General features: G+C 45.7%; 1 protein-coding gene across 3 annotated transcripts in view; it reads right to left on the reverse strand.

Annotated features, from left to right (window-relative positions):
- Positions 1–23,933, reverse strand: part of LOC123232437 (SEC14-like protein 3) — a 142,235-nt gene extending 118,302 nt beyond the window's left edge. Inside the window, exons 1-10 of one of the 3 annotated variants that reach the window (XM_044658878.1) lie at positions 23,880–23,933; positions 21,309–21,384; positions 15,850–15,893; positions 14,118–14,177; positions 13,804–13,992; positions 9,760–9,855; positions 8,473–8,533; positions 8,041–8,124; positions 253–359; positions 35–174 (exon numbers count right to left, since the gene is read on the reverse strand). In XM_044658878.1, the coding sequence (XP_044514813.1) occupies positions 35–174; positions 253–359; positions 8,041–8,124; positions 8,473–8,533; positions 9,760–9,855; positions 13,804–13,992; positions 14,118–14,177; positions 15,850–15,893; positions 21,309–21,384; positions 23,880–23,933 (911 nt within the window). The remainder of the gene's footprint in view (positions 1–34; positions 175–252; positions 360–8,040; positions 8,125–8,472; positions 8,534–9,759; positions 9,856–13,803; positions 13,993–14,117; positions 14,178–15,849; positions 15,894–21,308; positions 21,385–23,879) is intronic. The other 2 variants (XM_044658877.1, XM_044658879.1) reach the window with 2 other exon arrangements.
- Between the last annotated feature and the right edge of the window lie 327 nt (positions 23,934–24,260).

Here is a 24,260-nt window from a genome sequence, read left to right on the forward strand (position 1 = left end):
TGTTGGGGAAGGGGGGACCTAGACAGATCCCTACCTCAAGACGCAGCCTGGAAAGAGGATCTCAAACTCCACCTGGTGTGAGGAGCCCCGATTGACAGACACCGTATGCTCATACTGCAATTTCAGCTGCTTCTGAGAGGTGTATTTCTTGGGGACCACACCCCCATAGGTAATCTGCCGGAAGAAGATGGGATGACCTGATGGATCTGCCCTCCGCTTCTGCTCCACTCCTGGTCCCTGGGGGCTCCTTACCTTCGTCAGATATTTGGGGTTCCCATCGGGGTCTCTTAGGGTTCCTCCGTACTCTGCAGGCAACTGGTCAGGGTTTATGAATTTCTGCAATTCCTCCTTCCAGTTTGCTGATGGGGAAAAAAAAAGATTCTAGTGTGAGAGGAGAAACAGATCCCAAGAGGAGATGTGTAACAGGGAGAATGACCAATGGGCCCGTCATCAGGAGCACGCATGCCCTGGTTTGTGGAGATGCTCCCTACATGGATGTCAGAGCACGCATTGGCTTTGCTTTCATTCATCAAAGAGAGAAGCCTGGCTGGAACTGAGAACGCTTACAGATGGCGCTGAATGGACGATTGAACCTCCCTTATGTTCCTGTCTACGACTGAAGGAAGAAAGGCTGTGAGCTTCCGAGGGAGAGATCGCAGGCCACAGCCTCCTCCCTCGGGTCCAAATTTGGCTAGGAATATAGGTCTCAGCTCTTTTCTTCTTTGCATTTGTCCCCCATCCTGGATGAAGAAGTAGGCTGGGGCATCGTGAAGCTTGAACACTCAGGAGAGCCGGTCACCAGAGGTCTGAGAACTGGAGTCCAAGCAAAATTGGGCCAGCCAATGGACAGCCAAGCCCAGTGAGCAAGGAAGCCCCAGAGACCCACCTGGCCCACCAGAGAAGTGTATTAAAGACAGCCATGAGAGAATCCGTCATTCAGCCATCAGCTATGCCACAGTCAGCCATGAACCTGGTGGGATGCATGTTTGGTGGAAATGGCTTTAGGTGGGAGTTTATCCTCCAGAGGGACAACTGAGCTCCATTGGAGAGAACATGCCTCCAGGTTTGGTGGAATGTAGGTAATTGTGTTCTTGCTATAGCTTCTCAGGAATGGCCCTTTGTAAAAGCTAATTATCTTGCATTTATTTTGAATTGATATTTTTAAATCCTTACTTTCTTTCTTGGAGTCAATACTAAATATCGGTTCCAAAGCAGAAGAGAGGTAAGGGCTAGGCAATTGGGGTTAAGTGACTTGTCCAGGGTGACACAGTTAGGAAGTGTCTGAGGCCAGATTTGAACCCAGATCTTCCCATCTTCAAGCTTGACTCTGTCCACTGGGCTACCTAGCTGCCCCTTGAATATATATGTGTGTGTGTGTGTATACATATAATTTTATATAATATTATATTTATATTTTTATATAAAAATTTATATATTATAATTTTACATAAAATTTTATTTATATTATGTTTTTATTTATGGATTTATATGTTTATTTATATATTTATATATAGTTATTTGTGTATTTATTTATATGTTTATTTATACATATTTATATATAGTTATTTGTGTATTTATTTATATATGTTAATATATATATATTTAAAATTATGTATGTACATGTTGTCTCCCTTGATGGAACATAAGCTCATTGAAAGCAGGGACTACTTCACTTTATTAGTGCCTGGCACATAGGAAGAACTTAATAACAAATATTCACTGCCTGGCTATCTTTGTTCCCCTGACTGCCTTTATCAGCCTTTCTGTTTCCCTCTCTGAACACAGGTTAGTGACTAATGATCTAAGGAATTTGTTCCCAGGCTTGACAGCTACCTCATGAGTCTGACCTTAGACAGTGTAGGGCAGAGATTTGAATTCAATTTTATCATCATTGTTCTAATAGATTTCCTTGAACTAGCAAACAGACCAGTCCTTCAATTAAAATGTACTTTTTTTGCCTTATATGCATTTCCTGAAGAAAAGATATTGTTGATTTTTGGTTTTAGTGCATGCCATAACCCTTTTCCTTTTTATAGGGAAATTCAGTTTATTCACTTCAGTTTAACATTATATTTATTACATTTTAACTTATTTCCTACCTTCCCCCTCTCCCCATATTATTGATTGTGTCACTGAAAGAAAATAAAACTTTCCTATTTTGTTAATTGCTGCATAATACTATTAAATTTATTTTCATTTAAAAAAGCACCCCAACACATAAATACTTGTCGATTGATTGATTCTGTGGGCACTGAGCCTAGCTTATACTCCTTGGATTCTCCTGAATCTCTGAGTTGGTTTAGTAACCTGGGTTCTGAGGTATGCTACATTCAATTAAACCTTGATTAACACTTCCCTTTTTGCCATCATGACTATCTCTTATTACCCATTTTCAGCTCCTATCTCCTTCCACCCCCACTTCCTTACAACATATTCCATAGTACTAGGATGTGCATTCTGGGCTTTACTTAGAAGACTAAAAGAAAATGTACTTAGCCACCTGAAAGAAAATATACAGCCACCTGACTGTATAACCTCATCTCTTCATTCCAGGATTTAAAATTTTTTTTAACTAAAAAATTTTTTTAATTTAAAAAAATGTTTAATTAAAATTTTTTAATTATATATTTTTTCCTTAAGCAAGATCTGCCTTCTGACCTTCCTATCTCAACTCCCCTACCCCAACCCCCATCACCCATTAGCTTGAGAACTAAAGAAAAGCAAACCCCATTATAAACATGCAAAATCAATCAAAACAAATTTCTGCATTGGCCACATTCAAAAAATATTTGACTCAAAATGTTCATCTCTCTCTCAGGAGGTGGGTAGTATATTTCATCAGTAGTCCTCTGGAATCATGGTTGATCATTATGCTGATAAAATTTATTAATTTTTTCTAAGTAGTTTGATTTTAATATATTGCTATCATTATATAAATGGTTCTGTTCACTTCTATCTATATCAGTTCATATAAGTCTTCTCAAGTTTCTCTGGAGTCATCCTCTATCATTTCATGTAGCACAATGGTATTACATAACATTTATATACCATAATTTGCTCACTCCTCCATTCTCCAATTTAGGGGAACTCTCTTGGATTCTCAGTCTTTGTCACCTCAAAAGAGCTATAAATATTTTTGTACCTTCTTAGAGTTTGTTTTGATTAAGACTTCTTCCTTCTTAATCTACAGTCCCTCTAATTCTCCCTCCTTGCTTCTCTCCTTTCCCTCATATTTCCCAACTCTGTATAGTCTTCCTTCCATTAACCAGTCCAAGTGAGAAGTGTTATCTCCTTCTCCTACCTGCCTTTCCTTGTTCATATAGATGTCTATTTGTACAACTTGATTATGTAAGATAATTTTCCCTAACCTTTTTTTCCCTCCCACTATTGCACTCCCACCCCATATATTACTCTTTTCTCTTTCCATTCTTCTTTTAAGATCATCAATTAATCTAATTAGAATTTCTCAATAGCCTCCGATGATGATACGGTTCAAATGGAACATGTATATCATCTCCCTTTTTAAGAATATAAGCAGTTAATCCTTATTTATTTAACTATCATGTTTGTTCCTGTTTGCTTTTTTATGTATCTCTTTTTACCTATCTTTAAACTTCAAAGTTTCTACACAGCTCTGGTCTTTTCATCAGGAATGGTTGGAAATCCTCTATTTCATTAATGATCCATGTTTTCCCCTGTGGCATTACATACTACATACTTGCTAAGGAAACTGTTCTTGATTATAAGCCCGTATCTTCTGCCTTTTGGAATCTCATATTCCAAATTCTCTCCTCTTTATGGTTAATCATGTGTAATTCTGACAGTAGCTCCTCAGCACTTGAATTCTTTCTTTCTAGATGCCTGCAGTGTTGTTTTTTTTTTATCTTTGACCTGGAAGCTCCAAAATTCAACTATTATGGAGTTTTCATTTTGGAGTTGACATTTTGGAGATGACCGATAGATTCTTTCTCAGGTCTCCCTATACCTCCATCACTTAGTAACTCTCCTCCTCTGAGGTCTTCTCAATCCATATCTATTACCCAATCAAAATCCTGGTAGAGACAGTTGACTCCTTTTTAAAGTGAGTTCAGTACCTGTATCACTGTCTTTCTCCTCCTTAACTCCTGCCTCCATTCTAAGAGACTTCAATAAACATATTCATCCTCTGTTAAACACTCAAACCTTGTAGTTCTTCAATTTACTTATTTCCCACGACCTACTCCTCTACCCCATCTCAGCTACACACAAACATAGAAATACTCTTGATCTTGCCATCATCCACAAATGAAATATTTCCATGTTCAAGAACTAGGAAATTCTCTTATCTGATCAAATCTATTAATAATTCTAACCCTCATCCCATTTCATTTCACCTCTTCCTCTGCCTTACAACCCCAAACCCTATCCTTCATCTTTATCATAACCTCCAATCTTCCCATCAATCAATTGTTTTCCAGGGTGTCATTCCTATACCAACTATTCCCTTCTTCCTCTTGACCCCATCATGAACCAATTCAACTCTATACTGTCCTCTTCTCTTGAATCCCTTGTCCTCTCATCTTATAGCTGATCTTATCTCCTTATGCACTGCTTAATCATGATTGGAGAAAAATCATGAAATTGTACTAGGTCCGCCATAAATTTATGTTACACAGCCTCAACTGAGCCCTCACTGATGAAGGGCAATCTTTTTCTACCTTCCTAATTGACCCACTATCCTATTCATGGAAGTGGTTCTTCCAAACATTTCAATGAATGATAGCACATGTATACTCTATTTTAGATTATTTGCCCTTTCAGGGAAAAGGGAGGGGAGGGAAAGAAGGAAGGAGAGAATTTGGATCACAAAATTTCAGAAAATTAATGTTAAAAATTGTTTCTATATGTAATTGGGAATAAAAAATACTTTTTAAAAAGGTGATTCCAGTATAACCCATCTTTTTTTTCCTTCAGATTGTCCCCTGTGTCACCCTCCTCTCTCACTTACCTTCATCCTCTCTGTGTCAGCTTCCCTACTGCCTACAAACATGCCACGCTTCTCCTGTCTTCATAAAAAAGAACCCTTCACCTGCTCCATCCATCACCTCACATCTTTCCTCTCCTTTCAATAGGTGCCTCCACTTCTTTTCCTCTCACTCTCTTAACTTTCTACAGTCTGGCTTCTGCCCTCATCATTCGGTCCCACTGCACTCCTCAGAGTTACCAAGGATGTCCCAGTGACCAAAGCCAATGGTCTTTTCTTAATGCTTATGTCTCTCCTGACCTCTCGGAAGTCTCTTACACTGCCAGCAACACTCTTTCTCCATAATACTCTCTTCTCTCTGTTTTCTGGGACATTTCTCTTTCTTGGTTCTCCCCCAACTTATTTGTCCATTCCTCAGTCTCCTTTGCTGGATCTTTCTCCGGGTCATGCCTCCTAACGTGGAGTATCACAGAAGACCCTGTCCAAAGCCCTCTTCCTTTCTTCCTCTATACTACTTCCCTTGGTGAGCTCATCACCTCACATGGATTCAATTATCTTCTCCAGGTTCATAATCTTCACCTCTACTTATTGAGCGCTAACATCTCTGCTGACCACCTTCTCACATTTCCAGTTGCCGACTGACTGTCTCAAACTTCAGAGACATCTTAAACTCAACGTATCACAAACCAAACTCATTGCCTCTCTACTTCCCAATCCTGCCCTCTCAGTTTTGAGTGAGGGCACTGCCAAACTCCCTGGTCCCCAGCCCATCTTCTATTTCTCCTTGTCACTCACTCTCCACATCTGGACTAAGGGTTGTCTATTTTACATCCAAATCATTTCTTATATCTACCCCCTTCTCTCCTCTGACAGCACCCTGATATAGGTCCTCATTACTTCACACCTGCTCTAATAGCCTGGTGACTGGTTCCCCTGCCACAAATCTCTCCCCATGCCAGACCATCCTCCCTTTAGCCATCAAAATGACTTTCCCAAAGTGCATGTTTGACCCATTATTTTAAAAACTTCAATGACTCCCTATCACCTGAAGGATCAAATACAAAATCTTCTTTTTGTCATTAAAGCCTTTCCTAACCAGCCCATTTTACAGATGAGGAAACTGAGGCCAATAGAGTTAAATGACTTGCCTGAGGTCATTTAGTTCATAAGTGTCTGAGACTGGATTTGAACTTGTGAAGATGAGTCTCCCCAGTCCCAAGCCCAGTGCTCTATATACCACCCAACACCTAGTACCTTCCCTCTTGTTTCTTTCCATTTTATTCTTTCTCTAGCTTGTTTGTACATAGTTGTTTGTATATATTGTCTCCTCTACTAGACTGTGAGTTTCTCAAGGATGAGGAATGCCTTTTGCCTTCTTTTATAGTCCCAGCATTTAGCATAGTTCCTAGCACATAGAAGGTGTTTTGATAAATGTTCATCATCTGACTATTTAACCATCAGACTATTTAACAGATTGTCAATAGGCTCTTAGGACTTTACACTTTGGGTGATATAAGTAAATTAGGGGAAGAATGGACCTGACAGATCTATGGAAAAGGGGAAAATTATGACCAAAAAAAGAGCTAGAGAGGATCACAGAAAGTAAAATGGATAAATGTGATTACATGAAATTAAAAAAAACTCTTGCACAAACAAAACTAATGAAGCCAAAATTAGAAGGAAAATAGAAATCTAGGGAGACGTTTTCTACAGCAGGGTTCTCTGATAAAGGCCTCATTTCTGAAATATATAGGGAAGTGAGTCAAATTTATAAAAGAGCCATTCTCCATTTAATAAATGGTCAAATGATCTGGACAGGCAGTTTTCAGAAGAAGAAATCAGAGCTATGATAGTCACATGAAAACAATGCTCTAAATCACTACTGATTAAAGAAATTCAAATTAGAACAATTCTTAAGTACCCCATCTCGGTTGTCAGATTGGCTAACATGACAGAAAAGGGGGAAATGACAAATGCTGGAGGAGATGTGGAAAAATCAAGACAAAGTGCACTTCTGATGTAGTTGTGAACTGATCCATCCTTCTGAAGAGCAATGTGGACTATGCCCAAAAGACTCTAAATCTGTGCATACCCAGAAATACCACTAATAGGTCTATATCCCAAAGAGATCAAAGAAAAAGGAAAAGGACCTATTTGTGCGAAAATATTTATAGTAGCTCTTTTTGTGATGACAAAGAATTGGAAATTGAAGGATGCCAGTCAATCAAAGAATGACTAAACAAGTTAGGGTATATGATTGCGATGATATACTTCTATGCTATAAGAAATGACAAGTGGGATAGTTTAAAAAAAACCCTGGGAAGATTTATATGAACTGATGCAGAGTGAAGTGAGTAGAACCAGAAGAACATTGTACACAGTAATAGCAATGTCGTGTGATGGTCAGCGATGAAAGACTTAGCTCCTTTAAGACAATCTTGTGATCTAAAACAATTCTAAAGGATACATAATGAAAAGTGTTATCCATCTTCAGAGAGTTCACTGATGAACTCTGAATACAGGTCAAGTCATATTTTTAACATTATTTTTCTTGTGAGTTTTTTATGTTTTCATTTTCAACATGACTAATATAGAGATATGTTTTACATGACTTCACATGTATAATTGATAAAAAATTATTTGTCTTTTCAAGGAGGGAGATGGGATGGGAGGGAAGGAAAAAATTTCAAAGTCAAAATTTTTTAAAATTAATGTTAAAATTTTTGCACATCATCGGGAAATGTTTAATGAAATAAAAACGTATTTTTAAAAGACTTTACACTTTGGTGGGATTTGGAAGAACTTATAATCAGGGAGAGGCATGAAAATTGGCCTTAAGGAGATGGCATCATAAATAAGCATATGGCAAATCCACCCAGGCCCAGGTTAAGTGAAACTTAAGCTTTCTTCCCTAATATTTAGCTATTTTTTCCAAGTCTAGCTTGACCCAGTGCAATTTTGCCTAGGCAAAAATAACCTAAATGGCAAATTCTAATTTACACTCTATTTATGATGAGACGGGTATCTTCCATTTAATAATACTCCCTTAAAGAGAAAATAAGAGGACCAGGACTCACCTCCCAGAATCAAAATTTTCTTGCGCGTTTCCTCCGAAATGAAGGACTTGACAAGGTTAAAAGCTATAGGGAAGATTTTAGGAGCTGAAAGAGAGAAAGAAAACTTGAAATTATGACAGAAAAAAGAAACTGCTTCAGAATAAAGTCTGGGTAACTCTGACCCAGCCTAAAACCAACCAGCATGAGCTACGGGATAGAAGTCCCTCATATCGCCTGCCATTGCCCTGGGGAACTCGATTACACTCGTCCTGGTATCTTTGGCTCTCTTGAAGGGAATGGATGTAAAATAAGATCCTGGAGGGTTTTTGATACCAAACTCCAATGGGAAGGACCATTCCCATTACCGGTCAAGCCTAGCAAAGGCCAGCATCTATCCCATGACCCTCTCTCCCCTCAGCCCACACCATCCATCCCCTGCAATTGCTGGCTTACCTTTCACAACAATAAGATTCTTGACGGTCTCAGGGAAATTCTGGTCAAGTATGGAGAAAAACTGCAAAGCCAAGATAAGCCCAGTGATGGTCTTCCTCATGTCAATTAGCACCCATCTCCCCGAGATCTCTAGGAAATAGTCTCAGGATGCCTCATAAGGATCCCCCCCTCTCCAGGGCTCTTCATGGCTCCCACTAAGGATCCACTGTTCTCAGTGTCTGGGCTCTCACTATCTAGACATCTCTCCCCAAGCTACCTCTGCCCCAGGCCCCAGGGCTGAAAGAAGGTTTAAAAGAATTAGAGCTAGAAGGTCTCTTAAAGGTCATGGTCCCCTTTTGAGAAATGACATTATTGAGATTCAGAAATGTAAAAGGACTTGCCCAAAGTCATTCATAGTCAGAGACTCTTAGGCCTGCAAGGTTCCTCAGAGCTCTGGAATCCAACTTATATACTCAAATAAGAATTTCCTTTATAGCATCCCTTACAAATGATCTTCTTTTCTGTGGGACGGAAAACTCACTATCTCCTGAGGTAGCCCACTCCACCCTGGACAGCTCTCTTTTTTAGAAGTTTTCTCTTACATCAAGTATAAATTATGTTTTCTGGCAGCTTCCAATAATGAATAGCAACCAGTCTCAGACACTTCCCAGCTGTGTGACCCTGGGCAAGTCACTTGACCCCCATTGCCCACCCTTACAACTCTTCCACCAAGGAACCAATACACAGAAATTAAGGGTTTAAAAACAAACAAACAAACAATAATGAATTGTAATCGTGCATTGAGAAGTTTGATTGTGACTGCCAAATCTGGTGCTTTCTTCCACATCTTGAGAGTCCAGTGGATCCAAAAAGAAGGATCCATGAGATTGCAGGAGTTAGAATTGGAAGGGACTTTTAGAGATCATTTAATCCATTATCTTCATTTTACAGATCAGTCAACTGAGGCCCAGAGATGTTAAGTCAATGATTTACTCCAATACAGTTTGGGGCTTGGAACCCAAATTCTTCTAACCCCAAATTCAGTCTTTTAACCAACCCCAAGTCTATTGTTTTTTCTGCTAAATCAAAGCAGCCCCAGAACAGCCCGCCAGCAATTCTTCCTCACAAAGCTTCAATCTGATTTTCCCTGTTGCAGAACTTTTTGAGCTTATGGCCTCACTATGTTTGTGCCTTGGAGCTCTGGTCCCCAGCTCTGATCTATAGACAGGGATGAAGGGAAGCTGGGGAGCAGCTGAGCCAAGCTAACACCGAGTGTCTCTCTCCCCTGAGGGCTCGTTGCCTCCTTACCTCCTGGTAGACTTCTGTAGCTGGCTTCCAAAGATGTTTCAGGCCCAGATTCTCTAGGTCAAATACTATCAAGAAAGTCTCGATCTTCTTTCCCAACTGTATGGATAAAATAAAAGACCGGTCCATTAATCTACCGGGGCATCCAACCAGTGTTACCCACGTCCATGAGATTCAGACAGAAGAGACTGTTGAGGCTATCCAGTAAGAGGGTTATACATTCATTTATTTAGAATTGGAAGGGACCTTAAAGACCATCTTATTCAGGTTCCTGATCTGGGCAATAAGGAATCTAGGGCCCTGGGAGCTTAGGTGCAGTGAAGGGAATCAGCAAGATTGGAATCAGAAGACTTGACTTCAAATCACTTAATCCTGGGTCTCACAAATAGAGACTGTTAGACTCAATGGCCTTGAAGGTCCCTAAATTGATGCTCCTATAACCAAAACATAAATAATAAGATTGATTCTCTGTCTTTACAAAAATTAATCCTATTTACAGTTAATTGATTTTGTCCTGTAACTGCCTAAGCCATGATTCTTTGTCTCTGAATTTAATTCAGAAATGCAGCTGTCTATGATGAATTAAGTTTAGAAAAAGGGACTTGCCCTCATTTGAATAAGTCACACAGAGCCAAATTGGCATTTTAACCCAGATCCTTGGCCTCAAAACCCAATGCTCCTTCTTCTGTATATGTTTAGCATCTAATTCTGGAGCCAGGAGGACCAGGATCATAAATACAAAGGTGTACAAGACGTCCAAAGCATCTGGTCTAACTTCCTCATTTTGGTAGATAAAGAAACTAAGGGCTAAGAAGGCTGTGGCTTGCCCAATGTCTCATGGGTAGGAAATATAAGAGATGGGATTTGAACCCAGGTCCTTTTACTCCAGAGGCAGTACTCTGTCTACTCTGCCATACTATCTCCAAAAACCTAGAAACTGTCTAAGCTGAGAGATGTGTATTAGCCCACTTTCCCAGAATTCCAAAGTTCTATTTCCTTTATCCTTAAAAGGACAGAAAGAAAAAGAAGAGAAAGGCTTTTTGACAGGGAGCTGCAGGTATGCTCCACTGAGCCTGGACTCAGAGGAATATGATGTATGGACTGAGATCTCTGTGAAGAGCCATTTCTGGAAGATGAAAGAGACATTGGGTGGACACTTGGGGCCAACTGGGTGGGAGGAACCTGGAGGTAGAGGAGGAGGGAGAAAAGTGGCCAATCTTAGCAATGCTGTGTAGACCAGATGGGGAAACAAGCAACTGTCATCACTGTGATCTAGAGGACACCACTGTAGGATTTCTTGTCACCTTGCTGTCCACTTTGTTTTTTTCTTTCCATTCCTCTTACATACATTGGGTGAGTGGAGAAGACAGGCAGAAGGAGAAAACAACCCAAGCTTTGAAGTCATTACAACCTGATTCTTGAAATCTCATTCTGTGGTTGATGGAGGATCTTCTGCTATCTGATGGGGTTAACAAAGGGCATGGCCATAAGCCCCAAATTGTCTAGTCCTATGAGTTTGGAGGTCATTAGTGAGGTGGTGAAGTTAGCCGATGGAAAATCAGGCATGGAGCTAGACAATGAGTGATTTTGCATTTTCAATCATTTTGAGTAGATTCTAAATCATATCTTCTAAGATTTATTGAACTTGGAGGCCAACTTCATCTCTAATGGGCCAAGGAAAATGGAGTTAATGAGGGCAATAGGCTAATCACAGGTAGCTGGAGTGTCATCTCATGGCCCACCTGTATATTATACTGCCTCAGCTGGCTGGGATCTCTCTCTCTGGAATAACAGAGATCAGGGACATGGGAGGAGATGCTCACAGTGGTCACAGAAGCCAACTTTTAAAACATTGCAGTCAATTCTAATAGCCGTACCCCAATTAGAAAAACTATTTGTGGAGCAGGTACTGTCCATGAGTTAGCGCTAGGAGATGGAGGGGATACAAGGAAGAGCAAGATTGGATATTGTCACTGCCCTGTTCAATAACCCTCAGCAATTCCCAGTTGTCTCTTGGATTAGAAAATGAAACTTGGTCTGGTATTCAAGGCCTTGCAGAATCTGGCTCTAATCTTTCTAGCCTTCACTCATACTATTCTGTTTCAGCCAGCTAGAACCCCCTACCTGCGATCTTCATTTTAAATATGTCCTCACCCACCTGTGGGACTTTGTCATGCCACCCCCATGCCTACAATGGTTTTCCTCCCCAAGTTTCCATCTGCTAACATCTCTCCCTTTCTTCAAGGCTGAGGTTAGGTCCAAAGTCCTCCTTAGAAAGAAGCCCTGCTTCCTCAATTCCCCTAGAGCTAGCTAGAACAGTCTTTATTCCTTCTTTTGTCATACTGGCAATCTAGCTGCCAGCCTCATAACTCTGCTGAAGCCACTCTCTCCAGTTATCAGAGTTCTCTCGACCAACAATGTCACTGGTCTCTTCCATAGTACTCAACATTGCTTATTCCACTCTCTTGACCTTCCTGGAGACTTTCTCCCTCCTGGATTTTTGTGACATTAGTCTGATATCTTCCTACCACTCTGATTGGTCCTTCTAAGTCTTGAGTGTGAGATAATCATCCTTGACACGTCTTCTATGTTTTGAAGCGCCCCAGGGCTTGTTTTGAGGTCCTCTTCTCTTCCTACATTCCTTCTCCTAGTAACTTCCTTAGTTTTATGGGGTCATCTAAGCATCAGAGCTTAAGCCCCTTGAGGGTAGAGACTGTTTCACTTTTTCATCTAACGCAGTGATTCCCAAAGTGGGCGCCACCGCCCCCTGGTGGGTGCTGCAGCGATCCAGGAGGGCGGAGATGGCCACAGACGCATTTATCTTTCCTATTAATTGCTATTAAAATTAAAAAATAATTTCCAGGGGGCTAAGTAATATTTTTTCTGGAAAGGGGGCGGCAGGCCAAAAACGTTTGGGAACAGTCACTGGTCTAGTGATTAGTGCTTGACACAGAGTAAGCATTTAGTAAATGTTCACTGACTGACGAATTGACTTTTAGTCTTCCAGACTTGTGTGCTCAAGGTACAACCAGAGCATCGAAATAATCAGACTGGATTTGGAATTTGGTCCTATTTACAACTAATGGAATTTGTCCTACAGCTGCCCGAGTCTTTGAACTGAATTCAGAAATTTCGCTGGTCTGTAATGAGTTAAGTATAGAAATCCAGTTCTGCTCATCTTGTGCCAAGGAAATCTGGTACCCTCAAAGATGCAGGTGGACACCAGGGAGTCTCGGCTGTTCTTCCAGGATGCCTGTTTTGTTATCCAAAGAAGTATGGTTTGCTACCTCTGTCCTTGCAGACCCAGCTGGGCTTGAACAATGAGCATTTCTTAGCCACAGGAGAGAGGAAGGGGGGTCCCAGTTTCCATCCAATCCTATTTTCTTCCATCTACAGTGCTCACCTTTCTATTTTCTCTACTCTCCCAAGCTATAACAAGTGCTGTTAACTCCACAGCTGGGTCTTAGCTTTGCTAGGGAAGCTGAGATCCTGTTCACTGGTAATTTCACATGTTACTAATAAATGGATCTTGCCCGGAACTTGGTCCCTCAGTCTACCTTAAATTTTTTTTTAAACCCTTAACTTCTGTGTATTGGCTCCTTGATGGAAGAGTGGTAAGGGTGGACCATGGGGGTCAAGTGACTTGCCCAGGGTCACACAGCTGGGAAGTGTCTGAGGCCAGATTTGAACCCAGGACCTCCCATCTCTAGGCCTGGCTCTCCATCCACTGAGCTACCCAGCTGCCCCCCTCTACCTTAAATTTTGAACTATTACGATGTGACACAGGTATCTTGACTTCAAGCCAAGTTCCTTCCAACGGCTGCCTCCCCTGCCATAACAGGGTCACAGAAGGAAAAGATTCATTCCAAACACCTGTCCCTCGGAGCCGTTGGCACCTTTTAACCATCGGGAACTGGTAGGTGTGACTTGAGAGGTCCGCAAAGGGCACGCTGAGGGGCACGAGCCCAGGATCCCAGCTGAGGCAGCGACCTCCTTCCCTCTCTGTCCTCTCGGGACATCCCTCCACCCTCCCCCTCCCCTAGTCACCTTCTCACTCTGCAGCTCGCATTCTCGAAGGAGGAACTCCAAGATCTGGGTGCGTTTCTTGATCAGCTCTTCTTTGCTGGTAGAATAAATCAGGCCTTTGGGGTCTATGTTGCCAGTGATGTCGAGCCATACGGGGCAGCCTTCGCGGTCATACCCGCAAAAGCCGCCTGCATCGTATAACTGGAGGACCTGTGGACGGAGGAAGCAGCCCTGACGGCTCACAAATCTGCTCATGGCACCCACCATGGCACCCGGGGGAGAGCCAGGCACGGCTCGGGGCTGTGGCTCTGGGGAGGGGGCTGACCTGGGCTCACCTTGGGGGGCTGCCAGCTCAGGATATTGTCCAGGTCCTCTTGCTTCCGGAATGCCACGTGCTACCAAGAGAAGTGAGAGGGCCAGAGCCGGAGCTTCCTCAGCCTCAGGGAGCCCAGGGTCTGTTCAAAGGGCAGAACTCAGAGTGGCTGAAAGTTAGAGCTAGGAGGGACCGTAGAACACAGAATGTCGGAGCCGGGAGGGGCCTTAGAAGAGGGACTTTCAGAGATGGGGGGAGCCTTAGAATAGGGGGTGTCCGAGCTAGGAGAAATCTTAGAAAAGGGCATTAGAACAGGCTGCCAGAGCTGAAAGAAACCTTTAAATTAAAGGTAGGATGTCAAAACTAGATGAGACGCTCCCTCAGATCATGGGAGATCATCAGAGCTGGGAGCTAGGGATGCTCTTGGAAAAGGATTTTAGAGCAGAAGTGAATTCTGAAAGACTCGATGAAAAACATTCTCTTCAGGGGGCAGTTGGGTAGCTCAGTGGATGGAGAGCCAGGCCTAGAGATGGGAGGTCCCAGGTTCAAATCCAGCCTCAGACACTTCCCAGCTGTGTGACCCTGGGCAAGTCACTTGACCCCCATTGCCTACCCTTACCAATCTTCCACCTATAAGTCAATACGCAGAAGTTAAGGGTTTAAAATTTTTTTTAAAAAAAGTCTCAGCAGTGTGGGGCAGCTGGGTAGCTCAGTGGATTGAGAGCCAGGCCTAGAGATGGGAGGTCCTGGGTTCAAATCCAGCCTCAGACACTTCCCAGCGGTGTGACCCTGGGCAAGTCACTTGACCCCCATTGCCCACCTTTAACACTCTTCCACCTAGGAGTCAATACACAGAAGTTAAGGGCTTAAAAACAAATAAACAAACAAACAAAAAAAGTTCTCCTCCTCCAGAGAGAGAATGAATCAACCGAAGGCACATTTTAGCAAACTTTTCCAATTTTGTTCTTCTTGCCCTTTTTTGCCACTTAGTTAATATGGAAATGTTTTACATGACTTCACATGTATAACTGATATCGTTGCTTGCCTTCTTCATGGGCTAGGGAGGAGCTGTTGGGAGGGAGAGGATTTGGAGCTCCAGATTTTTAAAAATAAATACAGAATAGATTTTTAAAAATAGGACGTTAAAATGTCGGCATTGAGAGAAACCTTTGAACCTAGAACAGCCGAACTGGAAGGGATCTCTGAGATTAGCTAATTCAACAACTGGGGAAACTGAGGCCCACAGAGGGGAAGCCATGTGATTAGGAAACTGCGGTTATGAATTCAACCCAGGTCCTTTGAGGCAAAATTCAGTGTTCTTTACGTGATGTCTCAACTCATGGAACATGTAGTCCAACCACCCGTATTTCAGATGAGGAAACTATGACTCTGAGGTCAAAAAATAGGTGGGCAGCAGAGCTGGGATTTGAACCCGGGGTTCTAGATCACCAGGCCCAAGGGCTCTTCCATTCCCCTGGTGATAGGTGTCACACCAACGCCTGTGCCCAGGCTACTAAAAACCATTCTGGGCATCCCCCAACTACTGGGTGGGTCTCATCCCACTATAACAGGAAGGATGGGGTCAGGATGGGTGATTCAAGAACCTTTGGAAGGCCTCTCGAGGGGCAGGAGTTTGGGCTGCAATTGGAGGGAAAGACAAGATGATGGAGAAGGAGAAAGCCAGCAAGGACCTAGAAGGCCTAGATCTGCTGCCCCGGCCTGGGGGCCAGGGGAGTAAAGGGCTGGGGGCTCACCTTCCGCAGCATGGCCTCACTCTTCTGCAGGTCAAAGTTTCGAGCTGCAAAAGAGCCGGGATTAGGTTGGAGCCAGGGATGGGCTGCCTCATAGTAGGGTCTTTCTCCCCTCCTGCCCAGGGAGATCCAAGCCCAGCCCAGGCCCAGCTCCTCCATTAATCCCTTAGCATATCCCATGGTGCATCCCATGAAGCCTGAAGTTAATGAAAGCCTTCAGGCAATGCTGGAAGCCCTGGGGCATGGGAAACCGGGGCCACCAATAAGCGTCTAGATTTATACATGGGTTACTATGATGCTGAAGGAAAGGCTACCAGTTTTCCCCCAAAGGAAGAGACTCTTCCCCAACTTCCAAAGTTCCTCCAAGAGCAGCTCACTATGGGAGAGAGGGAAATGAGTGACCGTTTGTCCCTCTCCAGGCTGTATTCCCCACTATTTTGCCACCTAGACTGAGACTATGCCCTGGAGGAACAATTCTCACACTTCTTGTTCTCAGGACCTCTATAAACTCTTAAAAATTATTGAGGAGGGGGCAGCTGGGTGGCTCAGTGGATGGAAAGCCAGACCTAGAGAATGAGAGGTCCTGGGTTCAAATCTGAATTCAGACACTTCCCAGCTGTGTGACCCTGGGCAAGTCACTTAACCCCCATTGCCTAGTCCTTACTGCTCTTCTGCCTTGGAACCAATATACATATTGATTCTAAGATGGAAGGTAAGTTGTTGTTTTTTTTTTTAATTATTGCAGACACCCAAAGATCTTTTGTTTTTTATGTTTATATCTATTAGTGTTTACCATATAAGAAATTTGAACCACTAAGTATTATTGTGAAAACAGTTTTGGCCTTGGATGCCCTGAAGGGGTCTCCTGGACCCCAGGGCTGCCCTGGAAGTTTGAACCCTTTCATCTCTGAAATTTATCCTGGGACCTTATTGTCCAACCTAGCCCACTATCTCAGCTAGCCCCAGGCATCCTTCACTGCCTTCCCAAGCCCCCTGACTCTTTGCTCACCAGGCACTCCCTTGCTATGATGTATATGATACGCCCTTCTTCCTTCTTCACTCCTTCCCACCTCACTCTAGTTCTGGAACCACGATCGAATCATGTGTCACTGCCCCTGGATGGGGCATGTCAATCTGCTCCCTTATAATCCCACTCACTATCCTTGTAACTTTCCAGACCGAAGTGCCCCCCCCCCCACACATTATTGCTCCCTATGTGTATTGTCTTCTCCAATAGAATGCAACCCCCTTGTGGGCAGGGATTTTTTTTTTATCCTTGGTGTTTACTATAGAGCTTGGCTTATAGTAGGCACCTAATAAGTAGCATTTCATTCAGCCCTTCATTCTCTTGCTACTCCCTTCCAAATCACCTGCCTCTAATAGCTTTGTCTTCCTGGGGGCATTCTTAGCCTGAGCATGCTGATAGCTGAGCTGGTTCCATACAATCCTGTGGTGTAAGGTGAGATTTCTTTCATCCAGATATCCATGGGAGCCCTGTCTCTCTAATCCAATCCAAAACCATCTATTGTTCATATATACATATATATATATATATGACTGAGGTTCAGAGCTGGAGTTCTGAATTTTATATATATATATATATATATGAATCTGAATTTTATATATATATACATATATATAAAACATAAGTTATACAGATACACTTATGCATCAAACTAATACTGTCTTGGCTTGCCTGGATGAAAATTTCATCTTGCAAAAGATGGAGGAACCCCCAATTCTGATTTCCCCCAAATACAAGAAGCTGGTTGCTAAAGTGGAAATAATAAATACCTTGGGATATACTCAGAGTTTGTGAGAGGGCAAGAAAGGATAGGCAGGCACAGCCTGGTGCCCTCTCTTCAGGCAGAGCAGATTCCCAAGACTTCAGGGGAAAAGAGTGAATCCTATGGGGGGAAACTCACTGAGGAAAGCTGGAGAACTCTGACCAATGAATTGTTAAGAAATAAAAAGACACAATTCTGAGGAGGAGGAAAAGGGCTGGTGTTTTGACCAAAGAGGTCAGTGTAGATGTAGAGGGAACTCATTAACCCACTAAGATTTCTAAAATGCTTGGAAGCAAGGGCAAGTAACAGAATACAATTACAAAATGGTGGTTCTGTTTCCTAAGAATGTCAATAATGCTAAAAACTCAGAATAATTTTAGGCTAGTGAAGAATACTAAGGATAACGAAGATGTCATTTTTAAAAAGCGATATTTGAGAGAGGCTTTAAAGGGGGATAGGATTTCTGTTTGGAGTAGATGGGACAGTGAGAGCAGAGTGAAGATGATGGCTTTCTTGTTTTCTCTACCTAGGATAATGACTCATGTATAGGAATGGACAGATCAAAGTGGTTGATAGGGAACTGAAGGAAATTGTCAGAGAGCACTTAATTAGGGGTTCTTAATGAGTTCAGGTTTTCTCACCCAGATGGGCAGATACAGAAAGGATGGGCACCTGGATTGCTAGGCCATCGTCAGATCTCAATGAGTGTTTACACACATACGAGCCCAAGGACAGCCCAAGAAAGGTAGCACAAAGAACTTGGGTATCCTTGGGAGAGGCACAGCTCCTGGGCACAAGGAGGTGATCCTCCCTCTGTACTCTGTCTAGTTGGGTCCAAACTGGAAACATCGATCTGTATTTTGGGTAGGGAAAAGCTGGGAAAAGATAGCAAGAAGCTGAGAGGGTGTGTCGACAGGATGGGGAAGAGCCTTGAGTCTGGCTTAGACAGTCCTTTTGAAGGAATTAGTCATGTTTACTCTAGAGAAAGTATGATCAGTGCATTTAAGTATGTGGAGAACGGTTGTGTAAGAGATTAGAATTGTTTTGTTTGGCCCCAGAAGGCACAAGTAGAAGCTGCCAGTCCTGTATTTAGTGTCTGCCATTTGCTAAGCGCTGAGGATTTAAGAAAGGCAAAAGCTAATTCCTCCCTCAAGGAGCTCCCAAGCTAGTGTGGAAGGCAACAGGCAAACAAGCTACAGACAGGAAAAAATGGAGGTTGTCAACAGATTGGAGGCACCAGAATGAGGGGAGATGAGGAAAGGCTCCTTCCTGCGGGTACAAAGTGGGCTTCTCGCAATGAGTGGAAGTTGCAAAGGCGCCAATTGGAACTTGGTGTTAGGAAGAAGACCCAATCATTCACTGTCCCAAAGCCAGTTACCCAGAGAGGAGGTGGGCTCCCCCTCACTAGAGGGCTGAGGACTGGCCTGCTTGAGCCCTTCTCAGACACATCAGAGGAGACATTCTTGACTGGGTTTGAGGTGGACCAGATGACCACCGAGGTCCCGTCCAACCTGAAATGCTAAGGTTCTGTGGCTTGCAAAGGGCTTCAGATAGCTTTTCTTATTTTCTCCTCACACCAACCATGTAAGGTAGATGCTACCAGCGTCACCGTCCTCATTTTTGCAGACTAAAAACCTGAGGCCCAGCAAAGTTAGGTGAGTCACCCTAGGTCACACAGCTTTGGGGTGATACAGGCAAGAGTTGAATACCTGGGACTACTGACTCTTCCCACTCCACTGCCGTGCCTGTTGTTCTAAGAAGGCCCCAATACTCAGAGCCAGGGGGCTCCACGGAGCTCCAGCTCTGAACCTCAGTTTCCTCATCTGTAAAATGAGGATAATTATGCCTGTGCACTCTACTTCCCAGGATGGCTGAAATAATCTGAATTAATGGTCTCAAATTAGTGTGGGACGGCTCCCAACTTGGAAACCCCTCCACCGGTGCAAAAGGCACTCCTTAACTTCTAGTAATAAAGCGTTGCCTTAGGCTTTAATATAATAGCAAATATTTGTATGGTATTTTACAAATTCGATCTCATTTGAGCCTCACAACACCCCTCGGAGGTAGATAATATATTTTTCATTTGACTCCTCCTCCTCCTCCTCTTCTTCTTCCTCCTCCTCCTACTGCTGCTACCACCACCACCACCACCACTACTACTGCTGCTGCTGCTGCTGCTGCTACTTTGATGTCCAGTTATTTTAGTCCTGTCTGACTCTTTGTGACCCCATTTAAAGTTTTCTTGGGAAAGATACTGGGGTGTTTTGCCATTTCTTTCTCCAGCCCATTTTCTAGATGAAGAAACTGAGGAAAATGGGTTTTTCTTGGCAAAGATACTGGGGTGGTTTGACATTTCTTTCTCCAGCCCATTTTCTAGATGAAGAAACTGAGGCAAACAGGGTTAAATGACTTGCCCAGGGTCACGCAGTTAGTATCTGAGGCCAGACTTGCACTCAAGAAGGTAAGTCTTCTTGACTCCACCCAGCATTCCTTCTACCCAGTGTGCCACCCAGATGCCCCTCCTGTTATTACTAGCTAACATTTATAGGGCTCCCACATGCCAGGCACTGTGCTAAGAGCTTTACGTTGTTCTCTCATTTGCTCTTCTCCGACCCCTGGGATGGATGTGCTATTCTTTCCCCCCATAGCTGGGATAACGGGCACTTCTCTTCGCTCTCTGGCCTCAGTCTCCTCATCTGTAAAGTGAGAGGGGTGGACCAGATGGTCTCTAAGGGCCCTCCGGGCCCCAAAGCCTTGGTCCTTGAGGCTATTCTTGACCAAGCGACCTCTGCAGTCCCCTCAGAAGCCCAGCTCCTGCGGGTTGGGGGGTATTCGATCGGGCTAGCGCGGGCACTCAGGTCCCTCTTGGGTTCTATCTATCCCCCTCATCCTGCATTCCCCAAAGGGAGAAATGGATCTCCTGATTCAAGGAAGGAAGGAAGGGGCCAAGTTCCCATCTGGGCATTCCCCAGAGCAATTTTCCTTCTGCCATCTTCATGCCACGCCATTAGTCATTAAAGTAAGGAGCAGGAGAAGCAGGAGTCCCATTTTACAGACGAGAAAATGGACGTTAACTTGCCCTGCTGGGGAGCAATGCAGTCAGAACTGCCTTTCAGGCCTCTTTCTCTGGACCGTGGCAGGCCGTCCCCGTCCCGGGCATTCCCAGGATTCTGACCCCCAGGGCTGGCCAGAGCATCCCCATCCTGCATCCTTCCTAGCCAGGCTTCCCGGAGGCCCTTCTGGGGGTCCGTAGGTAGGTCAGGTAACCCTCTGATTACTGAACTAGAGCCTGGCCTTCATCTCGTCCTAATTGGGGCAGGGCTCAGGGGCCGGAGCAGAGAGAGGGCCAGAGGCCAACGCGACGAGCCTGGACGTTAGGGATACCCGCCAAGAGAAGGCCGAGCTCTGGCCCAACAGCCCTCTGGGCTCCCCTGTTCTTGCCTCTCTTCCAGGTCCAATTCCACGGATTCAAGGATCTCGGGCCTGGGAGGAATCCCAGCGGCCTTCAGTCCGCCTCGGGCCTGCCCGACTGGTCACCCCGCCTGGACCTTCCTTCTGTCTTTTAGTATTTACGAGGCATTTTCCCTACCAGCCCAGGAGGAGGCGGGCCGGCATCGTCAGCCTCCCCCCGGCCTCCCCCCGGCCTCCCCCCGGCCAGTCTCTCCTCTCCCTCACCTCGGAGCCACCGAAGGAGAAAATAGTCATCGGGGTTGCGCAGCTCGGCCAGCACATCTTGGACATTTTTCCGGAACTGTGGAGAGAGAGTCGGGTCACAATGGCGGCCCCTGATTCCCGGGGCCGCCTCGCGTCAATCCAGCCCTGAAGAGCCTTGAACCCTTGCCACAGGAAGACCAAGGAAGGGCTTGGAGAGGCAGCCCAGAGAAGGGGTGAGAGCTGTCTTCACCTCTTTAAATGGCTCTGTCTGATGGATTCTTTTTTTTTTTTATCCCTTCCATCTTAGAATCAGTACCGTGTATCCATTCCAACGCAGAAGAGTGGTGAGGGAGGGCCAGGAAATGGGGGTCAAGTGACTTGCCCAGGGTCACACAGCTGGGAATTTATTTATTTTTTAACCCTTCCCTTCCATCTTAGAATCAGTCCTGTGTATCTGTTCTAAGGCAGAAGAGTGGTAAGGGTGGGCCATGGGGGTCAAGTGACTTGTCCAGGGTCACCCAGCTGGGAAGTGTCTGAGGCCAGATTGGAACCCAGAACTTCCCATCTCTAGGCCTGGCTCTCAATCCACTGAGCTACCAGCTGCCCCCCAGAACAGCCTGATCCTGCTCAGACCCAGCAGGCAAGGTCCAAAGAGGCTGGTCTTTGACTCAGTATCTTCGAGCAGCCACTTGGACGCCACCCCACATGGGTACTGTGTCAGCACCCCTCTGTGAGGCTGACCTTCCCAAAAGAAGGCAAACCACCGTCGTATGAGCGATGGAGAGCCGGGAGAGATCTTGCACATCCAGACTCCTCATTTTACAGATGAGGAAACTGAGGCAAGCGGAGAGGAAGGGATTCGCCCAAAGCCACCCCGCCACTAAGGGAGGCCTCGGCGGGAGCCCGGCCTTCCCAGCTCTGAAGGCTGTAGCTGCCTGTTTGAGGCAGGAGCCAGAGAAGGCTGGGCCTCCTCGGAGCCGCTGCTCCGGCCGACCTGGGAAGCTCCTCCCAATGGCCTTCCCGGCTCTCCGGCGCCTTCTGGAAGGCTCGCTGAGGACGGCACTAGCACGTTCCAGCCTGGAAAGCGGAGGTCCTGCGAGGGGCCTCTGGCAGGCTCAGCGGCTTCCCAGAGGGGCAGAAAGGGGGGCCCGCTGCACCCCCAAATCCTAAAGCTCTCCCTGCTCGCTCAGAGCTCCGGCAGCTCTCCGGGGTGAGAAGTGGCCCGCAGAGGCCCCAGGAAATGGGTGAGGAGTGACTGGGGTGACGCAAGAAGCGAAGGCGGAGGAAGAGGAGGCTCCCGGGGCCCCCTGCTAGGACAGGGCCTGGCCGAATGGCTGGAACAGCCAACATGGCGGCAGGGAGACGCGGCCCCGGGCCCCGCTCGCTCCCAGGGAGGCCTCGAGGCCGGCCTCGCAGCCCTCTGCGCTCAACGAGAGCGGCCACAAGTGGGGTTCCGCCAGCCGAGACGGTGAGGGCCGAGGCGGCCTCTAGGCCACGGGAGGCCTCTGAGGAGAACTCGGGCCCAACGCGGAGGAACCGAAGCGAACTTTCCTTCTGGGCTGGCCCAGATATCTGGGGAGAAGCTGGAGCATTTCCGGAGGGCGGAGCTGGAGCTGGAAGGTCTCCCATTACCACTTCGGGCAGGGACCGGGGGGTGCAGTGGCTGGAGCGCCACGTGTGGAGTCAGGGAGACCCGAGTTCAAAGCCAGATTCACACGTGTACAAGCCATGTATGGGCAAATCCCTTCGCCCTGCGGCCTCAGTTTCCCCATCTGTAAAATGGGCTGGAGAAGGGACCGGCAAACCACTTCCATATCTTTGCTGGGAAAACCCAAAAGATATGGCTGAAACGATTGAACGACAAATGGGTGCCCCATCCCAGGGCTGGGTGAGTGGGGCCCGGCCGTGGGAGGAGTTGTTGCCCCCCTGGCTTTCCTGCCTCTACGAAGAAGGCCAACTCCCAAACCAGCCTCCCTCCTTGGAGAGCCTTCTGAACCCCCAGTTCGAGGATTATGAGATCAAGGTCCATTCAAAAGGCAGCTCGGTGGATGGAGAGTCAAGCCAAGAGCTGGGAGGTCCTGGGTTCAAATCTGACCTCAGACACTTCCTGGCTGGGTGACCCTGGGCAAGTCACTTGACCCCCATCGACAAACTCTTATTGTTCTTCTGCCTTGGAACCGATACAGTATTGATTCTAAGATGGAAGGTAGAGGTTTAAAAGGGGGGACATCAGAGGTCCTGGGTTGGACTCATGCCCCTGACGCTACCTGAGTGACATCTCTCTGTGCCTCCATTTCCTCAGGAGAAAACTGAGTGAACTGTGGGGTCCCTTCTAAGTCTGAGACTAAAAGCAAAGCAGAGAGAGGAGAGCAGAAGCACCAAATTCTAGCTAGAAGGGACCTTAGAGTGCCTTTAGACCAAGCCCCTCTTTTACCAGAGAGGGAAACTGAGGTCCAGAGAGGGGAAGGAGCTTTCCTCTGGTCGCACAGCTTCCGAGGAGCAAAGCTTCAAACCCTGTGGCCCTGGCTGGAGGCAGAGAGGGGCCAGGGGGCGGCCAGGCACCTCCCCAGGGGGAAGGGGGACCAGACTCACCTGGGCCAGTGCCTCCTCCTGCTGAGGGCTCAGGCCGCCAACTCTGCCGCTCATGGTGCCCGCAGGGAGCCGCTTCTGCCCTGTGCAGTGGCCAGGACAGCCTTTTCTCTGGCTCGGAGGAGGGGGGACGTCTCCCTCCTCCCCTGGCCTGGAGACCAAGCAGAATTGGGGCTAGGGGTGTGGCCTAAAGGCTGGGGAGGTGCTCGCAGCCCTTGGCCCAGCCTGAACTCCAGCCTCCTGGTGCCAGCTGAGCCGCCTTTGTTCAGAGGCAGCTCCCACCTCCGCCCGCCCCACTCTTGCTTCAGCCAGGGGACGTACTCAAGAACTGACTGCTTACAGCACTGTAGCCTGCTCACTTCCCATCAGCAGCCTCAGTTTCCT

Source organism: Gracilinanus agilis, chromosome 1 (genome assembly GCF_016433145.1).
Source record: "Gracilinanus agilis isolate LMUSP501 chromosome 1, AgileGrace, whole genome shotgun sequence".
NCBI classification, from domain to species: Eukaryota; Metazoa; Chordata; class Mammalia; order Didelphimorphia; family Didelphidae; genus Gracilinanus; species Gracilinanus agilis.